General features: G+C 37.2%; 1 protein-coding gene across 1 annotated transcript in view; it reads left to right on the top strand.

Annotated features, from left to right (window-relative positions):
- Positions 1 to 20258, top strand: part of PLCL1 (phospholipase C like 1 (inactive)) — a 331059-nt gene that overhangs the window by 265096 nt on the left and 45705 nt on the right. Inside the window, exons 4-5 of the mRNA XM_029934146.1 lie at positions 10774 to 10849; positions 13486 to 13595. Coding sequence (XP_029790006.1) covers positions 10774 to 10849; positions 13486 to 13595 — 186 coding nt within the window. The remainder of the gene's footprint in view (positions 1 to 10773; positions 10850 to 13485; positions 13596 to 20258) is intronic.

Raw genomic sequence — 20258 nt, 5'->3', positions numbered from 1 at the left:
CAAATTCTATTTTTGAGTTTTTACTAGACTTTCAAAATCTTCACCCACCAGTGCTGGCTGTTTTGCCAATCTCATTTCATCCATTTCTTTCTGTTTGAACCCTCTCCTTCAGTCAAGCTGATGTATTCGCCACCTCCTTTTTATTTTCCATCCTGTGTATCCTTCTCCATACCACCTAGAATGCCATTTTAGCCTTAATTCCCTCTCCGTCAGTCTAAGTCCAGCCCTTTGTCCTAACTTCTCGCAAAACTGACCTTATTAAGAAAAGATTCAATACATACAATCTATAAAGAACTTTAGTAGATTTTGTGCAATACAGAGATAAGTAAACGGAGATAGCTATCAGCACAAATAGCCATTTCTAAAGCATGATGGGTCTTCGACTCGTTGACAATAAAAAACAACACTTTCTCTTTTAATGTATCATTTTGTGTAAGTCATTAAGCTTTTGATTAGTCAACTCAACGAACAGGTTTTAGACACGGTACTGTGCAAGTTGCTGAGGGGAAGAAATGGTATGAATCAAAATTTCTATCCTTGAGGAATAAGAAATCCTGATGTGAAGGCAGGATTTAACACCTAAAAAGGACAGGAATAGTGAATGGGCTCCGTGGGTGGTTCAGTTGGTTGAGTGTCTGACTTCAGCTCAGGTCATGATCTCATGGTTTGTGAGTTCAAGTCCTGCGTCAGGCTCTGTGCTGACAGCTTGGAGCTTGGAGTTTACTTTGGATTCTGTGTCTCCTTCTCTCTCTGCCCCTCTGCCACTCACTCTCTGTCTGTCTGTCTCTCTCAAATATAAACAAAAACAATTTTTTTTAAAGGGATAGGAACAGAGACATACAAGATTCGCATAGTGGAGTAGATGATGTTTTATGTCCTGAAGTCGATGGAGTCTAAGGAGCTTAAGTACTACAATGGACTTTTCACAATGGCTTGTAATACGCCCACCTGCTTTTTCACTCCATGCTCAGCAGAACTTTATCTGCAATGAATGTTTTTTGAAAAACATTCTGTCTCTCTAGAATGTTTTTATTTTCTCTCACCTCTCCCTTCTCTCAAGAGGCCCTACAAGGGTTCAGGACCTTCTGGCATTTCTGTCCAGTGTCTACTCCAGCACTGGGTAGGTAATTCAAGGATCTGTGGTCCTTGTTCCTCATGGGCAACTTATTTGCATATTCTCAGATTATGACAGAACCTTCATAAGAGATAGCAGATACAAGAGAGAAGTCCCTATTTGCCACAAATTCTAATGGAAAAATACTGTCCAAACTTTATATAATTTTTTTTCTTTAGATAGCTGAATTTTTACTTTTCTAATGTTCTTAACTGTCTAATTTTTCATGCATCATCAAGAATTATTTGCTTAACATATTTGGGCCTTTTCAGTATTTTAAATTAATGTGAAAACTTTTAGGTAATTAGTATTTTGAATACAACATTCAGGGATAGAATACTTACAAGAGATTGCAAGGAAAAAATAAGCTCAGAGTATTCTCTGAAGGTGACTTCTGTGCTGAATTATCTAACATTAACATGAAAGTTAAAACTTTACTATGATAAGAGCAACAGATTTTCTGATGATATAAAAGTAAGCAAAACAATCTTGAGAACATGGATCAAGGGTTATTTAATCTTTTACTAAGTCAGTTGGGGTATGGTTTGGAGAGCAGTTGACTTTGTTAGCATAAACAGGAATCTTACAAAAAGCACTAATTGCTATCTTTAATTACTCTTGTAATGGAATCATTATGCTGATAGGTTATCAGTTAAGCCAACCATATTGGGTTGTCAGTGTTATTACAAAGATATATTGAGGCTTAGGATAGGAAAAAGTTGTGTGTTATGTCTACAGTTTCCAGTGTGGTTTTGTTTATTGAAATCAATTTAAATTGTAATTAAGTAAGTCATAGATACTGTCCTTCTATCACTCTCTCATTGTGAAGTTTGTGTAGAACTTTATATTAGTTTGCATTTCAAAAAGTAAGTTGGCTTATATAGTAATGGAATGCAAATAAATAAATAAATAAATAAATAAATAAATAAATAAAGCAGCCTGTTGGTGGGTGCCCAGAAAGAGCTAGTTATTTAAAAACAAGATATCATATGCTCAGTGCATTGAAACATCTTCTACTTGTGGGTATAGCAGTGTCTTGGGATATATTTTTTGCGTATTGGGGGAAATGTCAACATCTTGAAGGCTGACAACATTTCCACTATGTACCAGCTTTCCAAGGAGACTGGACATCTGAGGTGAATCAATAAGCTGCCTGCAGCACAGGCTATATCTCTGTGAAATAGTGTGCATGCATCCTCCAAGTGTGCTTTGCATTTCTGAATACTCAAGTGAAATTCTGGAGATAGTTCACAGTGGTTAGTAACCTGATAATTTTTTATGAATGAACTAAATTTTAATCATCATGTGAGATAAAAACAAACATTTCTAGTGATTATTGAAGATTTAGCTGACAACTGTATCATGGAAACAGAACTGGAGAAAAGTACAGGCAAAATGATCCCGCTATGTAGAAAGCAGCTCCCTGAAGTAGATCCTGTCACTATCATGGATGTGGGACAAGTGTCATTTGGCCTGCTCCGTGTGAGCTCTCTTGTCCTGTGCCATCATGAGTCATGCTTGAAAATGTGACATAGAGTTAGTCCCAGGACAGAGAATACTTGGTTGCATACATCAAATGCAGTGAACTTCTAGTAAGCTTGCAAATGTTCTGGCCTTATGTGTGTATCTCTTTCACCGAAATTAACAGTCTCAATAGGATTGACTGCTTAAAATCAACAGATGCCAACTTATTAATAGTTCATTGATTTAAAATTTTTAAAGAAATTAAAAATTAAAGGAAGTTATATTCATTATAGTTGGCAAATAGATATGTAAATATATATTTGATTTTAAAAGCTATCGAGTTTGCTAAAATTTAAGTCTTATTTTAAGTTTTTTTTTTTTTGAGAGAGAGAGAGAGAGAAAGAGGAAAAATCCCAAGGAGTCTCCAGACTGTTAGTTTGGAGCCTGTCATGGATTGTGTCAAACTCACAAACCATGGGATATTTGTCTGAACCAAAATTGAGTCGGAGGCTTTACTGACTGGAGAACCCAGACTCCCCTCAGTCTTCTTAAAAGGAGAGAACAAAATAGATCTAGAACAGATTGGCATATTCTTAAGTGATTAACTTTCCTAATTTGATAATTCCTTCCTGAAACAGCAGTAGATGCCCTGAGTATATTTCTTTCTAGGTTTGATAGGAAGAATATTGATATGGTTGATGTGATGCCTGTTGCAAATCAGACACGGAAAAAGAAGCAGTCAGAGAAACATGTATTTTTATGATACTTTACTTGGTAAATTTTACTTTATTAACGTTTGTCACCAATTTGTACTTGTGATAGAGATTCTACACTTTAATATAACATCAGTATCACAAAGAAACATAAGCTTAGATCTGTTCCTCAGGAGCCTGTGTTCTAGTCTAAACTATTTCACTGACCACCTGTTAGGTTTTAGGAAAGCCCATTTGGCTCAGTTTTTTTTTTTCTTATAAAATGGTGGTGTTCATGATAGATGGTCCTTAAGGTGACTTCTAAATATGAAGTTCTGTGGTTCTAAGAATTTAAATGTAATCAGGAGAAAACTGGAATCTGTGGAAGGTTTATGAGCCATGATATGACAAAAATTGATCTTTTTAGTACCATTTAGTGATTACATTGACTCTGCAATGATCCTGGGCAATTAAATTCCCTATTTTTTAAAATGTTTTTAAAAAATTTATTTTGAAGGAGAGAGAAAAAGAGGGGGACAGTGCGAGTGGGGGAGGGGCAGAGAGAGAGGATGAGAGAAAATCCCAGGCAGGCCCCACACTGTCAGCGCAGAGCCTGATGTGCTTGAGCTCATGAACAGCAGAATCATGACCTGAGACAAAATCAAGGGTTGGATGCTTAAATCACTGAGCCACCCAGGCACCCATAAATTCCCTATTGAGAAGAGCTGGTAGGACAGTTTATTCACACAGGTAGGACACTTTAATCCATCCCTGAGTAAAAACATTACTGTCCCCCTTCAGTAAAATTTTTATTTTATTATTTATTTTCTTTAATGTTAATTTATTTTTAAGAAAGAGAGAGAGAGAGAGAGAGAGAGAGAGCGAGTGAGCACTAGCGGGGGAGGGGCAAAGAGAGAGGAGGGCACAGAATCTGAAGCAGGCTCCAAGCTCTGAGCTGCAGCAGGGCTTGAACTCCCGAACTGAGAGACCATGACCTGAGCCAAAGTCAGATGCCCAACTGACTGAGCAACCCAGTAGCCCTTAAAATTTTTATTTTAAATAAATGATTTTGATCTTAACTGACAACACACCCATGTTTGGGATACATCTAATGCTTAAAGTAATGCTAATCTTTATCTGAGTAAGTCTCCTATTCTTTTAGATTCAAAGCCATGGTAAGGAAATAAGATTCATTAGCAGATATTCATGTGACAGAACCAAAGAAAAGCTCTTTGTATTACTACAATAGGCAGAGGCAACTGGGAGCTGAGGCTGAAATCTCCATCAGAATGATAAATCCAGGACGCTGCCAGATTCTGTCATTGAGTCAACCTACCTTTGGCTGACTAAGTACCTGGTGAGGGGATTATATGAAGACGTGCTTCTCACCTTCTCTCCTTAGCTTTTGCATTTTACATTTCATTTCTATTAGGATCTGTAGAGACCTAGGAAGGAGATTAAACTCAAATCAACCGTTTTTCCCCATCTTTACAACTTAGATAAAAAGCCAGGGGGAGAAGTTGAAGTTGTTGATTTAAATGTGGTTTGGGATTATTGGTATATTTTAGCCATCTATTTTATTTGTTTTCCCCACAACTACTAATTGAAAATTGACTGTAGAAAATGGAATAAAAATATTTTTCTAAAGTTTTTACCATAGAGAAGATGATCAAAAACTCTTATGAGAAAAGTCCACATGAAGAATGATATTAAGTTCTGGAAATATTGATGATGAGTATTTTCAGAGTAATAGTTATGGCTTTTATTACTAAAGGATTTCAGGTTATCCTTCAGGAATCTCATAGAGATGGTCTATGTGGAAGATTAAATCACACTTGACTATCTCCTTACAAAGTGACCTGTTAGACAACAGGAAATACAAACTTCTTACACTATGGGGTGAACAGATATTTATTTGGGGGATTTTGAGGAGAACTTGAATCATAGAGTTTGTTGAATGGTCCTGAATTTATTTTACCTTAAATAAATAATGATGTTTAAAAATTTATTTTATTTTCTAATATTTGAGTAATGTTTTTTCTATAGGTATAATTCCTGTTAAAAGCTTTGTTTATTTGAAATGGAATTCAGAACATGTAGGATTATAGAAAAACGAGAAGCCTAGAAAAAAAGACTAGAAATAAAAAGAGAAATAAGAGTTCAAAAAGACAATTATAGGTTTGAGAAGTAATTAATAATAAAATACTTTATTGTATGTAAATGTGTGGGTAATCAATATGTAGAAGAAATAAGGATCATGTAGTTAAATAGGGAAGAGGTGATTATATAAATGAACTGATGAATCTTGGGCTATAAAGGTAAATCTACTGCATTTATCTGGGGATACCAAGGTAAATCTACTCATCTACTGGAATTACAATTTACTGGGGAAATGAAGTATGGGAGATAATACAAGTAAGCAATTAATTGTAACTTGAGATAGAAAATAAGACATTTTGTAAACAGACTAACAAAATGTTTGTGGGATTTGGAGATGAGAGGAGAGGAAGGGAAATCAGGCCACGGGTGGAAGAGGGGGCACTCAGGTGAGCTTTGAGGCTAGTGGGATTTTGATGAGGGGAGGTGGCTTATTCAGAAGATTTCCCTGATAGAAAGAAACGTGAGGATGGAGGAATAAGTGGGGTGTGTTTGGAGAAGTGTGAGCCGCACCTGGACCTGGGAGAATTGGGAAGCCATAAGGGAAAAGGCTGCTGAGGCAAATAAGAAGACTCAAACTCAAAGTCAGAAAATTTTACTTCATCTAATAGGCAAAGGAGAAAATAACAAAGCTGAAAAGTACCTAGTGTTATGCTTTTGGAAGATGATTCTGGAAGTGATATTTGGAAGGAGTGAGGTGGGAAAAACCAGAACCTACCAATAGCCAAGAGGGAATCAAAGCCACATCTATCTTCTGAGTGCCTCTAAGGGAGTTTTGTGAGCATTAGGAGAAGATAGGAGATATTGCATTTTTTTTGGCAGGAGTAGAGGTGGGAATGAGGGGTGAGGAAGGGAAAATGAAATGGAGCATAACGGCATTTGAGTTGCCTCTGGAAAGGTAATTAGGATTTGAAAGATGGCCCAGAGAGCGAGAATAAAGACTCAAACCAGAAATGTGATAAAGAAGGAAACAAAGGGAGAACAGTGTCAGGTTAGGCAAGACTTGGTGACTGACAGAATGTGGGAGCTTACCTTCAGGATGTAGTGAGGCAAAGAAAATGTTGGAGATCTGAACCTGGGTGTTTGGATGAGACAGAGAAATGCTGGAAACTACAGATACAGGTATCTAGTAATTAGCATCTCCACCTTATTTGTTTTCTGCCGATAACAAATTCAAAGGGGTGATTAAATGAGTAAATGAGGGGTTTTTGTTATAAAAGTATGAGTATGGGTTAGGGAAGCATCAGTGGGTGGTGAGCACCATAGGAATAGCAACAGTGGAGAGATGTCATCACTTGCAGGCCTAATGGAGAAGGGGAAGGAGCCATTCCTGGCACTCGGTAATATCGTACCTGGCAGAATGGGGGCACGTGACAGGAACAGGGCCTTGTAGAGAGGAAGCTATGGAGCCACAGTCTGGCAGGGAGGGAATGATCAAGGAGTAACTACCCTAAACCCTCTCTCTTCCTGCCTCCTGTCTTGCTGGTTGGTCCCACTGGCCAATCCTAACAGGAGTCAGAGGCAAGGGAGCCTGCTTGATGTTGCCCATAGAGATCAACCTCCCCAGCCCAGAGCATGGCAGAGAGGGGATCTGGAGGGGTGAATAGAGAGGACCCACAACACCTCAGTAAAAATATTTTGAGAATTTATTCATTCATAAATGATACAAACTTACTAACATACCAATTCATACAGCAAAACAAATCAAGAATAGAAATTAGCATTGGATTTTAAAAGTTTTACTTATGAATAATAAAAATAAACCTTTTTGCTCTTCCATTGTGATTGAATATGTTGATCTGATTCGACTGTCATTGTTATGACTTATCAGTGTTACTGAGAAAGAAATCATGGTGTGACAAGAACAAGAGCTGTTCTGCCATCTTCACATTTTTGCTTGTGTTCATGTAACTTCATTTCCCTCTCAGGAATCTGTATTTGGAAGGCTTAGTTTATCTAGAACAAGAAAATAGAAGTGGTACTTACTCTCCTACTTAACAGCCATATGTAAGTTGAAATAATTCTGGTAGAAACTAATAAATGAGTGCTGCTCTCAGTCCTTCTCCAATATGGAATTACCTTCTTTCCTCATCTTACCTCAGTTACCACTTTAGAGATACTTGATCTTGATTTGGCAAGGAGGGCAGGATCAATCTGTAAAGCTTAATTTCCTTTCTAGTTTTACAGGTAAAATAAATGTGAATACGAGTCCTCAGTGTTTCTTCTCACACCTCAAAGGATTATCTTGTGTCCCCGCCCCAGAGTACATGTACCTCCCTGCTTTGGAAACCACTGCTATACACCATTGGAAGTATGAATCTGGAATTTAGGAGAGGGGCTAGTGTTGAAGATGTTGTCTTTGAAGCGATCTGTGTAAATACAAATTTCATAGCTCTAGGAATGGATGAAATTCCTAAGAGGAGAGATAATGATGAAAGGAAACAATGGAGAGCTTAGGCTAGGCAGCTCAGAGGATTCCTACATGTATGGATATAAAAAAGGATAAAGAGGTAGTACAGAAGTTAGAGAAAGAGCAAAGCATGAAAAGAAGCAATGTCCCAGAAGTCAAGGAAGGTTGATCAGAGGTGTCAGCTGCTGAGTTGAGAATGAATGAAGACCAAGGATTGGCCAGGGTGTACTTGATCATGAGGCCAAGGTTAAACTTTGAAGGTCTTGGCGTAGTCTTGCATGAGTCAAAACAATAAGTATGGGCTAATTTTTTAAGGAAGGATTAATGAGGACAACCACTCAAAGGCCAATAGAATATTTGTTATTATTTTTGTTTGCTTACTTTAAAGTAGAAGATGTTGTATGGAGAAGGGAAAAAGGCAGGAGAGAGATAGAAATGTGGGGGGGGGGAAAGAAGGAATTATTAGAAATGAATTCCTCAGGGAAAAAATAGATATGGAATTGAAAGTCTAGGTAGAAGGGGTAGCCATGACAAAGAGGACACTTCCTTCACAGGTTGTTACAAAGAGGCTCTGGAATTTTTGGATGCAGAAACTGTATTCCTCTTATACTCAACATTGAGGAGATACTTAGTAAAAGACTGCCAAAAAAAAAAAAAAACTAGCTACGAATTAATAGATAAAGGATTTTTAAAAATCAAACAATATGTCCTCTACTGAGAGCAAAACCAAGGGAAATGAGTGTAAGATATCAATCAAGATTTAATAAAGGAAATTATCAATCCTGTTACTTTTTTGAGTTTTTCTTAAAAAGGACAAATTTGAATCTGGTGAAATGGATTGATTATGGGCATGCTCTCATGTCTTTTTCTGATAGGCTAGGCCAGGTGACTCTGGAAATACTATATTTCATGGTCAGAAAGATTGCAAATATCTGAAGGCATGCATTCTCTCATGGAGTATGGGCAGGGCAGACAAAATAAGAAGGGTGCTATTTTTTTCATGACAATAAGTGGGTGCCAGGAAACTGATTTTAATTCCAGCTCAATTACTAATTAGTACTATTTTTTGGACAAGAATCTTAACTTTTCTAAGTCTTCAATTTTCTTTTTTTCTAAGAATAAAATTAAGGGGTTAGTCATGGTATCTAAGATTCTTTTGGTCTTAAAATTAAGTGATTCTAAAAATGTATATTATATTAACCTGTTTTGCTTATGATAAAGTCACAAAATTGTCCATTATTTATGAATGTTTCCCTTGCTTGAATTTCATGAAAATATTTTGTCTACTACTTAACTATTACAGCATATAACTTTTGAAAGTATAATAAAACTCAATTGATGTTGCATGCATGGATGAAAAGCTTAGAAAAGACTAAATCATATTGCCCTTGTATTAAATCTTTTTCTGCTTATAAGTTTCATTCACTTGGAAGCTTTAGTAAGTTAGGCTACTATTAGTTATTTGGTAAATTGATATTCACTAACTTTCCACTTCCTCTTGAGAGTTGAAAGAGTTAATGCAGTTAAATGTTTGAGTCAGTCTAGACCTTCTTGGGTATCTAGTTTTATGGTTTTGATGGTCAATTTAGCTCTCCAAATAAGTTACTTTCAACTACTACTTTAGGTAGAATATATGAGTAATTGAATTTTGTTTGGTTGAATTAATTATTATATTTCATTCATCCATTTGAGGAGATTTCCCTTCTAGACTCTGAGCTCCATGAAGATAGAGATATGTCTGTTTTTATTCCTTAATACATCATATCCCAGGTACTTACCACAGTGCTTATACATAGTGTCTGCTGAGTAAATATTTATTAAATGAATGATATGATTTTACTCCTATGGAGTTGTTAGACATTAAACATTTGTGATTCAATATTCTTTTCCATTTAAAATTTGTAATCATAAACCACAATATATTTGTCAGTGATTATACAAGACTATAATTTGTTCAACAGCATTTAACTATGAATGGTGTTTTACCCAAGACCTTGATGTCTACTTTGAATTCTGCCTTAGGCTCCTTTCAAAATATTCAGACAGACAAAACACAGAATAGCCAGATAAAATGGGACAGCATTTATTGGGGGTAGAAGAGTGGCTGGAAATTCAGGAAGTGTTAGTTTGCCTATTAGTTGTCTTTCTTTAGTCACTTCTTCAAAACGGCCCCCATCCCTTGTCATCTTGATCACAACTTCTTTACTGATTATCATCTTCCCCCTTTTCTTCACATACAGATTTTTCTTTTCCATCTCTTCAGTAGTTGTCTTATTTCCCCTACTTTGTTCAGTCTGTTAATTATTCCTTGAACATTTTTGCTTTCTATCCAAAATGTAAAGGGCAGGGACCACCATTTCAGTGTTGTTGCCTATAAGCTCTGTTGAATCGGTGCCTCTGAAATCTGACCTATTCCTCATTCTTGCCAATGGAGCTGGAGTCCTTTTAGAGGAAGGACCAGACCTCCACTATTTTGGGGCCACTGAAGTCCAAGCTGCTAACTTCATTGATGTGTTCAGAAGCCCTTTAGATCATTACTAGGTGATCCCCTATTCTGATTCTTGTTGCTATAGTTCCAGTACCACTTGCCTTGTTGTTGTAATTATTTTTGGAGTGAGGCAATGGAATAGAGGTGTTCCTGAATGTGGTCTGGAACTTAAAGAATGTGTATACATTTACTTAACAATTATTTATTTGGCACTCATCATGTTTCAAGCATGTTACGTAACTGAAGCAATGATAAGGTAGGTGATTCTAGTGGTAGTGCTAGGATGAATGGAGGTTGGAGCACACATTATTCCTCCATCTCCCATCTCTTGTGGTGAGGGCCATGGTTCCCCATTACTACCAGCATCAGGAGAGTCTCTCTGTATGTTGTTTTTCCAATGAGTGAGTTTAAGGATTTCTAACAACCACCTTTTTTGTTTTTGTGACAGATGATTCAAGAGAGCCGGTTTCTCATAGAAATGGCAGATACAGTCCAGGAAAAGATTGTGCAGTGTCAAAAAGCAGGTAATCCCCCCAACTCCTGCCCCACTTCATTTAGAAACTTAATGATAATTTTTGGTAGATTTTTCAAGTTTCTGTTTTTACTCTTAAAATTTAAATATTTTATGCCGTAGTTTATACATTTGAGTTAAATTTAAGTCTTTGTTTAGTACGAAGAAACCTAAGTGACAGTAGGTGGGTTGTAGGTATATGGAGGGGTAATGTCTGAAGACGTCTAGAGTGGTGAGGGGTTCTGAATCTACTTTTATGGTTTGGAAGCCTATCAAAGCCTTTTACTGCATATTACTCCTTAAGAATCACCTCATTTTTAGAATTTGGACCATAATCCTGTTAATCTTCTAGACTTTTGCCTCACTTAATAGTCATCCTTTTAGATTTGTACTTTCTTTTTTTCAATTTTTTAAAATGTTTTTTATTTATTTTTGAGAGACAGAGAGAGACAGCATGAGCAGGGGAGGGTCAGAGAGAGAGGGAGACACAGAATCTGAAGTAGTCTCCAGGCTCTGAGCTAGCTGTCAGCACAGAGCCTGATGCAGGGCCCAAACTCATGAACCATGAGATCATGACCTGAGCTGAAGTTGGATGCTTAACTGACTGAGCCACCCAGGCGCCCCAAGATTTGTGCTTTCTTTAAGGATTGGATGGATCACATATCTGTGAGGGTACCCCTTTGTTGTCATCCACATTCTATACCTTTATCTTTCTTGAATTTACATTCTCCTTGATTCCCATGCACAATAATTAGGATGAAGAAGATGACAATAATGGCAATTGCTTGATATATTTGCATATGATATATTGTGCAAACACACCACGTCGCTTGGTCCTTATAATAACTCTACAAGGTAATCACCATTATATCCAACTTATAGATGAATCATCTGAAATTCTGAGAGATTAAGTGAATCACCCAAGATCCCCCATTAACACAGGGTAGAACTGATCATTTAATCCAGACCAGACTTTAAAAATGGTGCTCTTGTGGAATTTAAGGAAAGGTATTAAGCAGGCTGTGTTTTAGCTTATGGGCAAGTAATAAATTATATCATGTATCTTGAATGTATTATAGATAAGCTGCTATATTACAATTGCCACTTCAGATAGCTGTGAAATTAGGTGATTAACTAGTTGGTACCTAACCTTTTAATTTCTGTATAAGTCTAATTACATGAAATAGAAGTGGGGGTTTTGATTTTTTACTTTGCTTTTCTGTTTGGAGTATCATGGTAACTACTGTATTGTAAATGATGGAAAATAATTGCATATGTTAAAAAAATAAATTGTATAAAAAAATAAAGAACACTCCAGAAAAAAATAAAATAAAATAAAAATGGTGCTCTTTTGCTGACTTGGTCCACAGACTTAACTGTTTTGGTTGACAGAAAGCACAGAAATAATCCCACATACTTATATAGTGCTCCTATATGTGAGGCAGTACTTTGAGAGTCTTATATGTATTGACTGATTGCCTCTTCACCACCATCCCTTGAGGTAAACACTCTTTTGTTATCACCATCTTACTAGTGAGGAAACTGAAGTTTCAAGGAGTTGTTCATGCTTATATAACTAGTAAAGAGGCAGAGCCAGAAGGTAAGCCCAGCCCCACAATCATGCTTTTATCATGTGCAGTATTTTTGATGTTAACATTAGAAAGGTTAATGTGGTTTTGGGCTGCATTAATAAAAGCAGAGTAACTAGAACAAAGAGGGTGGTGGTAAATCCCTACCTTGTGTGGGCTGCTTCAAGCCCACTTTGAATATGATTTTCCTGATGCAGGTCCCTATAAGCTCAACTCCAGAAAACTGTGCAGTATTCCTGGATGTCATCTTTAAAGAAGAGACATTATTAGTAAATCTAAAACATGCTAGAATATTCTGTCTGGAGGAGGAAAGACTCCAGTGGACTTTAACATCTTTCTTCAAATATTTAAAGTGCTGCACAGTGGAAAAGAGGTTGGACCTAGCAGATCTGGGTCTAGCTAGCACCAAGGTTCCAGGGAGAGAGACTTTAGCTTGATATCAGTCATAGCTTTCCAAAGATGGCCTAAGCTGTCCAGAAGAAAATGTGATTCCCACCTCTGAGGATGGTGATACCTTTTATAGCATTCAAGCTTCTTAAGAAATGGTTGAGCTAAAAATAACTTTAAGGCCATTCCCCAATATGAAACATTTAGGTATTTCCAGGAACTCTATTTATAAAACATCCTTTTATTTTCACGTGGGCTCCAGGATCTATGGTCAAACTATAGATGGTTTATAGGGAAAAGTACAGTAAGTGTGATCTATCACATATGGTTATCAGTCACACATTACACCATTTCAGATAAAACCCAGGTAGAAGACAAATAAGACATATGTAACCTCCTGGAAGAATTTGGTTCTTAACTTCCTTCTTACGTCTTTATGCCTCCTGACTATTTCAAATGTAATTTGGTCTAACGCATCAGTTATTGTTAGTTTGCCCCTAAGGATAGCCATTGGTGGGGATGAGCAGAATGGGAAGAACATTCAATTCAGGTATTTCAAAATTTTAAAAGAAGGGCAGGCATGGGAATTATATTTATAACATTTTTATAAAGAAATACCTATTTTTCTGAAATAGCATTGTACTAAAAATTCTTACATGTTCCCTTTTCAAAGGGATGGAATTCCATGAGGAACTTCATAATTTAGGGGCAAAAGAAGGCTTGAAAGGAAGAAAACTCAACAAGGCGACTGAGAGCTTTGCCTGGAACATTACAGTATTAAAGGTAAATGAAATGCCCAGGAACCCTCTTTACCTTTATTTTTCTCCTCCGCATGTCTTCAAAGTGTAGAGAAGCATCAGTGGTTAAATACAGTAATTTGAATTTTTAAGCAATATGTGGTCCAAATCACCAGCTTCATGCTCTAAGTGATGAGGAGACTGACATACTTTTTGCCATAATAGGGCAAACGAGGTTTGTGGTGGAGACAGAGGATAGCATGGCCTCATTCCACTGCCTGGTGTTTGTGCGTGTGTGTTTTTACTCACATGGACTCTTCTGTTCAAGTCAATATAGCTGTTCTTGTCTGTGGCAAGAATAACGCCAAATGTTGTGGGAGAAGGATCCAGCACAAGTGATTTAGACAAGCTTTAAACCTCAGAATATCTGGAGCCATTTAGGATTACTTTATTTTAAGAACAGTCTCTATAAATACATTTATTTTTGCAAAAAGCTTTGGACGTCAGTTTCTTGAGATTATGACTTGCTCTGCGGAAAATTAATTTTAGGATTTTGAAGCTAAGATGCCACTTTTCATATTTTCTTATGTGAAAGGACATGATTTAGGCAGTTGGAATAATTTATTCCGGAAAGCGTGATGAGAAGAAAATAGCCACAAACATGATTAATTAAAAAATTAGTTGACGATGTTTAAAGAACACCTACTATGTGCCACATACTGTCTTACAAGCTTTAACATATTAACATTTTAATATGCACAACAACCCAATACTACTATTATTATCTAATAGGTGAGAAAACTGAGGCATTAAAAACTTAGGTATATTACCCAAGGTTACTCCACTAGCAAATGATGGAGGAGGAGTTTGAACCCAGGCAGCCTAGTACCAAAGATATATGTTTAAATTATTCTGTCGAGAGAGATGTTTACGTGGAAGTGCCAGGTGAACTGTAAGACATATTACAAATATATATTTAAAATCCAGTTCACAAATATTTGCAAACCTCCTACTATGTACTGAGCTTTATGTTAGGCTTTGAGAGTCCATGGAGAACAAAAGAGGTACAGACCTCAGACCTTGACCTCATGAGTTAGCAGTCTGGGGGCAGAGGTTGGGGTGAGGGAAAATAGGCATCATTTCCTTAGTGAGCAGGGAGGAGCTATAGTGTTAATATGAAGACAAGCTCTTTTATATTAGAGTACAACATGGCAGCATGAAGCCTGATACAAACATTTTCTGATCAGATATTTATGTGGGCTTGTTAATGTGCCAGTCACTAAGAAAGGTTGGATACAAATATCAGAAAACAATACCTGGGCCTTTAGGAACGGTGTATCAAGGGAGACAGACATATAACCAACAATGGCCATCAATTATTCAGCACTTAATATGTGACAGGTACTCACAGCTAAGTAGTTTATATACATTTCCCCTTTCCTCTTTGCAACAGAGGTGTGGCCTTGCAGCAACTCATGCTGACCCTGATATAACTCTACCCATCTCACAGATGAGGACCTTGAGGCTTAGCAAGGTTTAAGTTTCTTGTCTTCAGCTAGTAAATGGCAAAGCTGAGATTTCAACTCATGTCTGTGGGTCTATACTCCAGTGTCCTTCTACCCCCTGTAAAACTAAATCCATGTGACTGAGTCTAGGCAGCCTAATGTAGGGGTGAGGCAAGCTCTGTGTGCAGATTGTCTGATAGCTGTGAAGCTTTAACAAAATTGTATGGTCCCTCTGAGGGCTGACAATAATATTGGAGTGACAATAATAAATATTTTTGTTTATTTATTTTGAGAGACAGCATGTGCATGTGAGTTGGCAAAGGGGCAGAGAAAGAGAGAGAGAGAAAATACCAAGCAGGCTTCAAAGTGTCAGTTCAGAGCCTGATGTGGGTATTGATCCCATGAAATGAACCACGAGATTATGACCTAAATCAACACCAAGAGTCATACGCTCAACAAACTGAGCCACCCACGTGCTCCTAGAGTGACAATAATATTAATACTCAAGGTTTTGTGAGAATTAAATGAAGTAATACATACAACATGTCTAAGTTGTAGTGCATAAAACTAGACACTATGTATACACATGTGTGCATATATAAAGTAATAATGATATACATAGTTATATATGTATATATATGCTATTACCTTTGCCATGTACAGATGACCATTGGAGGAATAAGTTTGTTGTTGTTTGTTTCTTATTTTATTTAGAAAACTTTTAAAATTAATTAATTAATTGGTAAATTGAGATGATTTCTTGTTTCTTAATCTGTGACTTACACCCATTCCCTGTTCTATGTTTCTTTGGTTTAGTGACAGGGGCTAGTTGCTAGATGGGGCTGAGCAAATGCTATGCATGCCATGGTAAAGCAGATCTTTTGAACATGTACTAGCTGCTAGCATTTCAGCTTGAGTGCTAGGAACGTAAACAAGAATAGTGAATTTTTCCAAACTTTTAATATTTCCTTTCCCTCATTGCATTTGGTGGGCTTGTTAATCAGCTTCTCTTTCCACAGTGCTGAACAAATGACCTTCTTGGAATTTGAATTTTTAGCTGAGGGACAGAGACTGGTCTCTTTTGGAGACTTCTTAGTCCAATGATGCCTGTCTGAGAAGACCCTCCTAAGACTCTCCCTTTCTTTCTTTTTTTTTAAAAAATGTTTACTTATTTATTTTGAGAGAGAGAAAGAGAGAGAGACAGAGAGACAGAGAGCGAGAGCAAGCGAGCAGGGGAAGGACAGAGAGAGGGAGAGAAAGAGAATCCCGATAGGCTCCGTGCTGTCAGTGCAGAGCCTGATGCAGGGCTCAGTCTCAAGAACCACAAGATTATGACCTGAGCCAAAATCAAGAGTCAGATGCTTAATCGACTAAGCCACCCAAGCAACCCCCACTCCCTCTATTTCTTGTATCTTGAATATGAAGCTCTTAATACCTGCTTTGTTCTCCAGCCTTCTTGATGATTTTCCAAGCTTCTAAAGTTTTCCAATAAATGACCTTTTTCTTAGTTTTCTAGATTCAATTTTCATTGCTTACAACTGGTTGAATAAATAATAACCAAACTTGTAAGACATAAACACTGAATTAATAGAATATGACAGGACCCACTATATAATTGTGCATTGCCAATGGAAAAAGTTTCCTGACATGCAATTTATATAAGTACTCTCTACTATCTAGAGGAAAGGAGTGGGGATTGATGAATATTTGGTTGAATATGTGGGTTTGTGAAGCCAAAAATATTTAATCCAATGTACTTTCCAACAAGTAGGGAAAGCTGAAAAAATTAGAAATGTACCTCTAGGAAAATGGTGGTTGGGAGCAAGGAGTGGGAGAAAGGGCTATTGGCTTTAAATGAGCTGAGACTAAAAAAGAAATTCTTTAGTTTATGTTTTCTGAAATTCAGTATTACATTGATCTGATATAAATAAATGACAGGGAAGCGAGAGAAAAATGGTCAGAGACAAAGATAAATAGCTTTATAATAAAATGAATATGAATTATACTTAGTGTCCACACTTTCCAAGCCAAAGTTGAAGACCAAGGATCCAACAAGGAAGCTAAGTCAAGATGATCCTGAAAACAGTCCATGTTTTGTTTTTTTTTTTCCATTCAATTTTTAGCACCATACGTGGGTCCAGAGTAGGGAGTTGCTTAGCATATCTTTTACATTTCCCCATACTTTGGCCATATGCCAATAGCAAACTATAATATTTTTCTACCATCCATTTCTTTCTCTTTCACTCCTGATTACAAAATCAAACTCCATAAATAGCCATTGTATTTATTTGGGCTGATATGATGATATGTGTCTTGATGACTCAGTCTTCAGTACATTTTCTAGAATCATTGGACCAAGATGGCTGCTTCTCATCCTACCCTCACACATTAAGAGTTACCTCCATCTGTCTTTTCTCCATGCTCTTCTTCAGAAATGAGTGTTATTTAGTTATTGACACAATATGAAAATCTTAAAATGGGAATTTTCTCTGTTCTTTAAGTCTTCCAGAAAGAGATGCTACAACTTCACTTGCTTAGTTAACTTATTTTAAAATTTTTTTTTAATGTCTTTATTTCATTTTGAAAGAGAGAGAGAGACAGAGAGTGAGCAGGGGAGGGGCAGAGAGAGAAGACGACACAGAATCTAAAGCAGGCTCCAGGCTCTGAGCTGTCAGCACAGAGCCCGACGCGGGGCTTGAACCCACAGACTGTGAGATCATGACCTGAGCCGAAGTCAGATGCTTAACCGACTGAGCCACCCAGGTGCCCCAGTTAGTTAACTTATTGTAGTAAATTGCTATTAATTTTGGAAGTGTTTCACTTATGAGAATTTTGAAGATCTTTTGGAAGAGAGATATGAATTTATGCTATATCTCTTAGAAAACACAATGTTATGACATGGAATCCATTTAAAGTCTTGGACTGCATCCAGAGTGACTTGACTCCTCAAGTACAAAAAGAACTTCATTGTAAGACAGCCCCACCTATAAGACTGATATTAGAAAGAAGTCTTGAGTAGCATTTTAGTGAGCTTTCCTAATATTTATTTTTCTAACTTGGCCTGCTGGCCATTTTAAGGAACTATATCCCCTTGTCTTTACATTTTTTAAAGTTTGATGAAAAAATCAATTTTAGCAGGCTGGAATGTATCAAATAGAGATATATAAAAAATAATATTGAAAAACATAACTAGTAAACATTTTATTAGAAGGAAGAGTTATGAAGCTAGGTGGTCACTAGAGCTTAAAAAGGAATAAAAATATTAGGAAGTGGCTGACCTCTTATTGTCATAAATTTAATTGATTACTAGTTGAATGACATGTATTAAATATATTATGAATGAACAATTACCTCATCAATGAACACTTCTATTGATAAGTATTTATACTTTCTCCACATAGATTTACAGCTTGTAATTTAATGCATTCCAGTGTGTGTCACACACACGCACACACAAAATCCTATTGAAGCACCTGGGCTCAGTTGGTTGAGTGCCTGACCCTTGATTTTGGCTCAGGTCATGATCCCAGGGTTGTGGGACTGAGTCTGAGTTGGATTCCGTGCTGAGCATGGAGTCTGCCTGAGATCCCCCCACCCCTTCTCTCAAATAAAAATTTTTAAAATCGGTCTTTTTTATAGATTTATATTCAGTAGGTATGACTAATCTTTTTCTGCCCAACTTTTTGCCTTTTTATTACTGTCTAAGCCTTTGTTTCTTCTACTTTCATCTTGGTAACATTTTCATTTTTCTTGGCAAGAGCAGAGGCTGAAGCTTTTTACTTCTCTTTGGGTACTTGTGTTTCTAATGCAGGCAGATTCTCTTACTCAGACCCCAAATTTCAGTCTCTCACCTCTTTGGGGAATATTGCTGGATAAGGGAAATTAACTGGATGTCAGTGTGGTAATATACTTTCTAACAGAGCTGGCAAAGCCACTTGAAGTCTTTGCTCATTGGCGAGAGGAAGGAAACAAGATGATGGGTTATTGAGAAAAGAAGTATGAAGACTGGCATCCATTTTTGAAAGACTGAATGACCCCAAGAATGGAGTCACCCTCAACTGAGTGATCACTTAAAATCATTCTTTGTGATTCTCTGTGTGTATGTGTTTGTGTGTGTGTATCAAATCAGCCTATTCTGTTATCCATAGTGACCATATCCTGGAGGCTCCTCTGAGATTATATCAAGAAGGGACACATCCAGCGTCCTCTCTGTTGTCTATTGAGAACCTCTCCAATGGAGTGGAGTTTCTGATAGCTGCTGGCTCTTGTTGCAGTAGAAGCTAGAGAAAAACTAACTTTCCTCCTGAGACAGCTCTTTGAGAAAAGAATGACAATTTATGAAGTCTAGAAACAGATCTCAAATGACAACAATGCATTAATAATAAACTATTCTTCATACTGATATTACTATCAATTGTTAAGAAATGTAAAGCAAAGGAGTTAAGAGTACAGACTCTGAAGCCAGATGCTTTCTACCTGTGTGTCCTTGGAAAAATTTCCTTCTGCCTCTCTACCTCTGAGTCAATTGGAATAGGCTAGGTTGTGCTGTGGTAACAAAACTGTGAAAATCTCAGTGGCTTAAAACAATAGCCTGTTTCTTGCCTAAACTGTATGTCCATCACAAGGCATATACAGCGAGAATCATTTAGGAACACAGGCTAATAGGAGCTCTAGCTATTACTTCTACAATCCTAGAGGTAGGGAGCACACATTGGTTTTAAACACTTCTGCCATATGTTCACTTCTGTCATAGGTCTGTCGTATGACACATGGTGTCATATGTTCGTTCTATTTACATTTGAATGGCCAAAGCAAGCCACATGGTCAAATCTGACTTCAATAGAGTGGGGCAAGGGTATATTTCCTCTAGGAAGAACAGATTTTGGTGAATATAATGAAGTTTCTCAACTAGATTCACTTCATAGGATTATATGAGGACTAAATTGTAGAGGTCATTTTTAGGCAAACAGCCTTGAGCAATGGAATGTAGAAAGGGCCCACAGTGTTCCCCTGGCTGAATACCAACAGGCCATTGGGTAACCCATGTCAGTATATCCACAGGCCCTAACTGACCAATGGGCTACTTACAACTAGGCACAGCTATCAAAAAAGGGAGAATTCCATATATCACCATACCTCCTCCTCTTCACCCTTTAAAACTGAAACCCACCCACTGCCTTTCCTTTGCTGTCCTGCCTGCCACT

The sequence above is a fragment of the Suricata suricatta genome, chromosome 3 (assembly GCF_006229205.1).
Source record: "Suricata suricatta isolate VVHF042 chromosome 3, meerkat_22Aug2017_6uvM2_HiC, whole genome shotgun sequence".
Lineage (NCBI taxonomy): Eukaryota > Metazoa > Chordata > Mammalia > Carnivora > Herpestidae > Suricata > Suricata suricatta.
Note: the sequence above shows the minus strand (reverse complement) of the source record. Positions and strands in the feature narration are given on the sequence as shown.